This window comes from Taeniopygia guttata, chromosome 34, assembly GCF_048771995.1.
Source record: "Taeniopygia guttata chromosome 34, bTaeGut7.mat, whole genome shotgun sequence".
Taxonomy (NCBI): domain Eukaryota; kingdom Metazoa; phylum Chordata; class Aves; order Passeriformes; family Estrildidae; genus Taeniopygia; species Taeniopygia guttata.
The window spans coordinates 3,953,519-3,960,715 of NC_133059.1; the positions used below are offsets into that span (position 1 = coordinate 3,953,519).

Here is a 7,197-nt window from a genome sequence, read left to right on the forward strand (position 1 = left end):
GCCGCTGGAAGCTGCTTTTTATTGGCCACGTGTGGGGCGGGACGAGCGCGGACGGGGGGCCCGGGGGGCGGCCCCGGGCGGGCACCAACACGGCACAGGGCGACAATAATTATCCTCGTTATAATAATAATAAAAAATTAAACATCTCCCGCGCAACAAAAATAGATTTATGTACCGGGGCTGGGGCGGGGCCGACAAGCGGAACCGGGACAGGCGGGGCACGGGCGGGCGGGGGGCGAGCGGGACCGGAGAGCCCGAGCGGGGCGGGCACCGGGGGCGGGGCACACCTGGGCAGGTGAGCCGGGGGGCGGAGGGGCACCCAGGGCGGGAGGTGACCTGCAGGGGTCACCTGGAGGCCGCAGGGACCCCCCGAAGGGGACAGGGAGGTGACAGGGTGGCACCTCCGAGCGGGGGGGACCCCGCGGGGACACCTGGAGCAGGTAAAGGTGGCCACAGGGACACCTGGAGCAGGTAAAGGTGGCCACAGGGACACCTCGAGAAGGAGGAGGTGACCACAAGGGACACCTGGAGCAGGTAAAGGTGGCCACAAGGGACACCTGGAGCAGGTAAAGCTGGCCACGGGGACACCTGGAGCAGGTAAAGGTGGCCACAGGGACACCTGGAGAAGGAGGAGGTGGCCACAGGGACACCTGGAGCAGGTAAAGGTGGCCACAGGGACACCTGGAGCAGGTAAAGGTGGCCACGGGGACACCTGGAGCAGGTAAAGGTGGCCACAAGGGACACCTGGAGCAGGTAAAGGTGGCCACAGGGACACCTGGAAAAGGAGGAGGTGGCCAAAAGGGACACCTGGAAAAGGAGGAGATGGCCCGTGGAGCCCCTCAGAGCGGCGTGGAGGGGACACGGGACATCTCCAGGGGGACAGAAATGACACCTGGACCTTCTGTGGGGACGGGGACACGGCGGCGGCTTCTCCAAAGGGGGTGGAGGTGGCACCGGGACCCTCCTGGGGAACCGGGATGGGGCACAGGGACCTTCAGCGGGGGCTTGGGGACACCTCAGGTGTGTCACAGGTGCCACCAGGGCCGGGCTGGGACATCTGCGAGGCGCTGGAGGCGCGGCAGGAACGCCCCGGGTTGGGGACAGCCACCTGCGAGGTGCCGGGGACAGCGTGGGGACCTTCTCCGGGTGACGGGGACGTCACCGGAGGGACGGGGACATCTCCAGAGGGACGGGGGGGTCCCGGTAGGACCCCCGAGAGGCGGCGGGGACCGGGGGCGGACACCTCCGAACAGCCACGGGGTGGCGGGAGCCTCATCACGGCCACCAGGCGCCAAAAAAACCCCAAAACTCCAAAAAAAAAAAGAATAAAAATAATAAAAATAACCCTTCAAGCCTCCCCCTAAAAATAAAAAAAAAAAAATTAAAAAAATTTTAAAAAAATTAAAAAATCAAAGGATCCCCAGCGGAGCCGGGGAAAACAAATCCCGAAAAAAGCGGGGCGGGCCAAGCCCAGCCCGAGGCGCGGCGGGGGCAGGGAGGAGGTGCCCGTTTTTTTGGGGGGCTCGGGGGGTCCGGGGGCGGCGCGCTCGGGGAGGGGGGACCCCGTTCACAACGCGAGGAGCGAGGGAGAGCTCAGGGAGTCCGAGGACCGGTCGCTGCTGCCGCTCCGCTGGTGCGAGGCTCCACACGTGGCTCCCTCTGGGTGGGTGAACACAAACGCGGGGGTGGCGTTAGGGGGTCCCGCGGGGACCCCGGGCGGGAGGCAGCAGCCGGGGAAGGGACCCTGCGGGCCCTGGAACGGCACCGGGGGCAGGAAAGCGACGGTCCCCGCCTCGCCCGGGCTGCTCACCTCCGGTGCGGCGGGGCCTCGCGGAGCCGCGGCGGCGGCGATGTCCTCGAAGGCGGCGGAGGGGACTTTGCAGGCGGGCGCGTGGGCCACCAGCACGAACTCCAGGCGCTCCTTCTCCTTGCGCAGCTCCGCGATCTCCGACTCCAGCTCCGCCTTCTCCTCCTCCAGCTGGTCCGTCTCCTGCGGGGACAGCGAGTCAGACGCGCGGGGACGGGGCCGGGGTGGCCCGGGGTGCCCGAGTGTCCCCACGGTGTCCCCCAGTGTCCCCCAGGTGTCCCTCAGGTGTCCCTCAGGTGTCCCCCAGGTGTCCTCACGGTGTTCTCCGGGGTCCCCAGGTATCCACCCGGTGTCCTGAAGGATCCTCCGGGATCCTCTTATGTCCCCTCTGTGTCCCTCAGGTGTCCCCAGGTGTCCCCACGGTGTTCTCCGGGGTCCACCCGGTGTCCTGCAGGATCCTCCGGGATCCCCTGGTGTCCCCTGGTGTCCCCCCGGTGTCTCCCGGTGTCCTCCGGGATCCTCTGATGTCCCCTCTGTGTCCCCCAGCTGTCCCCAAGTGTCCCCAGGTGTCCTCACAGTGTTCTCCGGGATCCTCCAGGGCTCTGGTGTCCCCAGGTGTCCCCTAGGTGCTGTCCCCAGGCCAGGGGACATCCCTGAGTGTCCGTCTGTCCCCCACCGTGTCCTCTATTCCCACGGGTGACATCGTCACCCTCCTCCTCTTCCTCCTCCTGTGGCACCCCTGGGTGTCCCCTCTGCTGTCCCCAAGCCTGGTGACACCTCTGGGTGTCCGTCTGTCCCCTCTGCTGTCCCCAAGCCAGGGGACAGCGCCATCCCCTGTGCGTCCGTCTGTCCCCAACTCTCAGGGGTGCCACTGTCCCCCTCTGCCACCGCTGGCCATCGCTCTGTCCCCAACTCCTGGGGACATCTTGGGGACATCGCCACCTCCCCCGAGGACACACGATGTCCCCAGGGATGTCATTGTCCCTCGCCGCTGTCCCCAGCCCCCTGCCACTGTCCCCAGCCGCGAGGACATCGCCACCACCCCCAAAGCCTCCCTGGGGACAGGAGTGTCCCCAAATCCCTCTGGGGACGCGTCGCTGCCACCTCGGGCGGTGGGGACAGGGACACCCCGGGTGGGGAAGGGACAAAGCCACCTCGGGTGGGGACAAAGCCACCTCGGGAGGGGACAAAGCCACCTCGGGTGGGGACAAAGCTGCCCCGGGTGGGGACAGGGTCACCTCGGGAGGGGACAAAGCCACCCCGGGTGGGGAGGGGACAAAGCCACCTCGGGAGGGGACAGGGACATCCCGGGTGGGGACAAACCCACCTCGTGAGGGGACAAAGCCACCTCGGGTGGGGACAGGGAGACCCCAGGAGGGGACAAACCCACCTCGGGTGGGGACAGGGCCACCTCGTGAGGGGACAAAGCCACCTCGGGAGGGGACAGGGCCACCCCGGGTGGGGAGGGGACAAAGCCACCCGGGCGGGGAGGGGACAGGGCCAGCCCCCGGTGTCCCGGTGTCCCGGTGTCGCGGTGTCCCGGTGTCCCGGTGTCCCCGCGCTCACCGCCTGCAGCCGGTCCGTCAGCTCCCGGCGCCGGTTCCGGCATTTGGCCGCCGCCAGTTTGTTCCGCTCCCGCCGCACGCGGCGCTTCTCCTCCTCCTCCGGGGTCAGCTGTGAGGGACCGCAGTGTCACCGCTGTCACCCGCCGGGGTCACCTCCCCGCTGTCACCTCCCCGCTGCCACCCCCCGGGCCCCAAATCCCGCCGCCTTCCTCTCGCTACGGTGGTGGCACCGAGAGCGGTGTCCCCAGGGTGCCACCACACGGGATGTCCCCAAGGTGCCACCACACGGGGTGTCCCTCAACCTCCTGCCACTCACGATGTCCCCAAGGTGCCACCACCTGGGGTGTCCCTCAATCTCCTGCCATTTATGATGTCCCCAGGGTGCCACCACCCCACTGACCCTCAATCTCCTGCCACTCACGATGTCCCCAGCTTCCTCTCATGTCCCCAAGGTGACACCACACGGGGTGTCCCTCAATCTCTCATTGCTCACGGTGTCCCCAAGGTGCCACCACCTGGGGTGTCCCTCAATCTCCTGCCACTCGTGATGTCCCCAAGGTGCCACCACCTGAGGTGTCCCTCAATCTCTCATTGCTCACGGAGTCCCCAAGGTGCCACCACACGGGGTGTCCCTCAACCTCCTGCCACTCACAGTGTCCCCAGGGTGGCACACCCGGGGTGTCCCTCAGTCTCCCACTGCTCTGACGCCCCCAAACCCCCCGGTGTCCCCAAGGTGCCACCCCCCGCGTCCCCTCTCACCGTCTCCTCGCGGCCGCGCCGGGGCCGTGCCCGGGCCGGTCGGGCGGGGGTCGGTGCCGGGGGTCCCGGGAAGGCGCCGAGCCCCGGGCCGGTGTAGCTGGGCCCGGGCAGGTCGTAGGGGTCCAACGGGGGCGGCGGCGGCTGCGCCATGGCGGCCCCCGGTGCCACCGAGGAGATGAGCGTGGGCTGCACCAGCCACTGCAGGTCCTGGCTGCTGCTGATGGCCGTCACCGTGGGCACGAAGGAGCCGGGCATGTCCCCCGGGCCGCCGCACTCCTGCGGGGGAGGGTCAGCGCGATAGCGGCGATAGCGGCGATAGGGGCGCGATAGAGGCGTGATAAGGGCGATAGGGGCGCGATAGTGGCGGGGACATCCTCACGGGAGGGGTTGGGTGGGCAGCGGGTGACAGCGGTGGGGGCAGCGGGGTGACACCGGGGTGACACCGGGGTGACACCGGTGGGGACACCCCGGGGTGACAGCGACGTGACACCGGGGTGACACCGGGGTGACACCGGGATGAAACCGCCGGGAGGGGCTGGGTGACAGCGGGGTGACACCGGGGTGACACCCCGGGGTGACAGCGGGGTGAGGGTGGCATTGTCACCCCCTTGGCCTTGGGGACAGCGCTGTCCCCAGCTGGTGGCACTGGGCTGCGCCCCCGGCTCATCATCATCCTCCTCACCCTGCCGGGCACCCACGGGTGACACCCTCACCTCCCTGCCACCCGCGGGTGACACCCCCGTGTCCTTGTCACCCCACTCCGCCGCTCCCTGCGCCCCCAGACCCATCTCGGCCCAAAGGGGGGGGGGGAGGGGTCGCAGCCCCCTCCCCAAATAAAAAACCGTCCGGTGTCCCCACCCCTCCCCCTCCCCCCAAACCCACGGGCGTGGGAGGCACCCACGGGCCCCGGGGGGACACCGGCAGCCCCGGGGGGGGGGGGACACCGGATCCCCCCTCCCCCCATCCCGGGGGTCTCCCCGTCGCTGCCGGAGGGGGCGTGGCCATCATTTTGGGGGGGCGTGGCCTCGCCGCAGCTTTAACAGCGCGCGTGGGCGTGGCTTTGCAGCGGAGTGGGCGTGGCCACGGGCGGAGTGGGCGTGGCCATTCCTCCCGTCTCCCCTGACAACAACGCGGGGGGGGGGCGGGGGGGGACACCCCAAAAATAACCCGCGCGCGCCGCGTGCGTGCGTGCCGCGTCACCGGCGGCGACGTCACCGCGCGCGCTTACGCACGGCCCCACCCCCCACGCCCGCCCCCCTCCGTTGCCGTCCGTTCCCCCCCGGTCCTTTCCCCCGGTCCTTTCCCCCGCCCGCCCCCGAACCGGCGCTCACCTGCGCGGCCCCGGCGGCCGCGGGGCTCCCGAAGGAGTCGAGCGGCGACAGGTACTGCGACTCGGCCGAGGGCGAGGAGCTGCAGCGCGACCCCGAGTCGTAGTCCCCGGGGAAGCCCTGGAACATGGCCCCGGGGCCGCGGGGGCCGCCCCGCCGCGACAAGGCTGCGGGTCACGCCGCCGCCACCGGCATCACGGGCACGGCGGGATGCTCCGGTGTGCGGGGGAAGCGCGGGGGGAAACCCGCCGGGGGTCGCTGAGGGGTCTCCGGTGAGTCGCGGTGAGCCCCGGTGAGGCTCCGGTCGGTCGGTGGGAGCGCCCGTCCGCTGTTAGAGCCGCCGGCGTGTCCGCGCAGGGCTCCGGTGCAACGTCCCGGTGAGCGCCTGCGAGCTCCGGTATATCCGTGCCGGGCTCCGGCGCGGCTCTGCGGGTCTCGGTTGTCCCGCTGGCGAACGCCGCCGTGCCCGTCCCGAGCTCCGGTCGTGCGCTATAAGCTCCGGTACGTCCTGCCGGCTCCCGGTTTGCCGCTCCAAAGCCCCCGCTGCGCCCTTTACACACCGCGGTCCGTCCGTCCCAGGCTCCGGTTGCTCGGTACAAACTCCCGCCGGGCTCCAAAGTTGTCCGGTAACAAACCCCCCCCGGTGCCAAGCTCCGGTTCTCCGTACAATCCCCGCTACATCCGTCCCACAAAGTTCCGCTCGGCCGCCGCCAACTCCGGTAAAAAATCCCTCGCCGGGCTCCGGCACGTCCGCTCCGAGCCCCGGTGGCGCTCCCGCCGCTCGCCCGGTCTCCGGTTTTATGAATGAACGGCTCGCGGCAGTCCCGCCGCTTTATACGGCGGGGCCCCGCCCCCTCGCGCTGACGTCACGGCTGCCGCCGCCGCTTCTCCGGGACCACCGGGACCCCCCGGAACCCTCCCGGAGCTCCGAACCGCCGTGGCCGCGGCCGCCGTCGCCGTTTGAGGCTCCGGGAGCCGCCGCCGCCGTTAAGAGGCGGCGGGGAGCGGCGGGAGCGGGGGGGATCCCCCGGCCACGCCCCCCGGAGTTCCTGTGACGCAATTAACCAAATTTGGGCTTGTCTGGAGTGTTTGTTTGGTATCCTAGCAATGACGTCACAGGGATTCCCTCCGCCGCCGCCGCCGCCGCCGCCGCCGCCGCCGCCGCCGCCGCCGCAGCGAAGCCGCGTATTAATAGAAACGGGACCGGCCGCGGTTCTAGAAACGGCCCGAACCCTCCGGGACAACCGGGACAACCGGGCCGGGACACCGGGAATGGACCGGGACACCGGGAATGGACCGGGACCCCCCGAACCCTCCGGGACAACCGGGACAACCGGGGCCGGGATGCCGAGAATGGACCGGGACACCGGGAATGGACCGGGACAACCGGGGCCGGGACCCCCGGGAATGGACCGGGACACCGGGAATGGACCGGGACCCCCCGAACCCTCCGGGACAACCGGGAGAACCGGGGCCGGGACTCCCGGGAATGGACCGGGACACCGGGAACGGAACCCCCGGGAATGGACCGGGACAACCGGGGCCGGGAGTCCCGGGGAATGGACCGGGACACCGGGAGTGGACCGGGACACCGGGAATGGACCGGGACAGCCAGGAATGGACCGGGACACCGGGAATGGACCGGGACCCCCCGAACCCTCCGGGACAACCGGGACAACCGGGGCCGGGACCCCCGGGAATGGATCGGGACCCCCCGAACCCTCCGGGACAACCGGGA

The 7,197-nt window shown here is 69.9% G+C and overlaps 1 protein-coding gene and 1 long non-coding RNA gene across 5 annotated transcripts; one reads left to right on the forward strand and one right to left on the reverse strand.

Moving 5' to 3' along the window:
* FOSB (FosB proto-oncogene, AP-1 transcription factor subunit) lies at window positions 1-5,597 on the reverse strand. 4 transcript variants are annotated; one of them, XR_012052514.1, is made up of 5 exons: window positions 5,463-5,597; window positions 4,132-4,407; window positions 3,374-3,481; window positions 808-1,990; window positions 1-650 (listed from the first exon to the last, which is right to left on the reverse strand). XR_012052514.1 is itself a non-coding variant. In XM_072920960.1 (5 exons), exons 1-5 carry the CDS (start codon window positions 5,586-5,588, stop codon window positions 1,594-1,596), a joined length of 756 nt encoding a protein of 251 aa, XP_072777061.1. In that variant the 5' UTR covers window positions 5,589-5,597; the 3' UTR covers window positions 1-1,593. The 4 variants fall into 4 exon arrangements, 2 of the variants coding, with proteins under 2 accessions (XP_072777061.1, XP_072777060.1); XR_012052513.1 differs by having other exon boundaries at window positions 1-775; XM_072920960.1 differs by having other exon boundaries at window positions 1-1,659; window positions 1,811-1,990.
* A 10-nt stretch (window positions 5,598-5,607) lies between these two features.
* On the forward strand, window positions 5,608-6,541 carry LOC140681324 (uncharacterized). The gene is made up of 2 exons (XR_012052515.1): window positions 5,608-5,731; window positions 5,817-6,541. It is a non-coding gene; the product is annotated as an uncharacterized lncRNA (long non-coding RNA).
* The last annotated feature ends 656 nt before the right edge of the window (window positions 6,542-7,197 follow it).

Bases quoted from the DNA above. Each gene is read 5' to 3' on its own strand.
- FOSB (XM_072920959.1), bottom strand. From the start codon at position 5,588: ATGTTCCAGGGCTTCCCCGGGGACTACGACTCGGGGTCGCGCTGCAGC. The intron at 4,408-5,462 runs GTGAGCGCCGGT...CCTCCCCCGCAG, and splicing joins CGGCCGCCGGGGCCGCGCAG to GAGTGCGGCGGCCCGGGGGA. The intron at 1,991-3,373 runs GTGAGCGCGGGG...CTGTCCCCGCAG, and splicing joins TGACGGACCGGCTGCAGGCG to GAGACGGACCAGCTGGAGGA.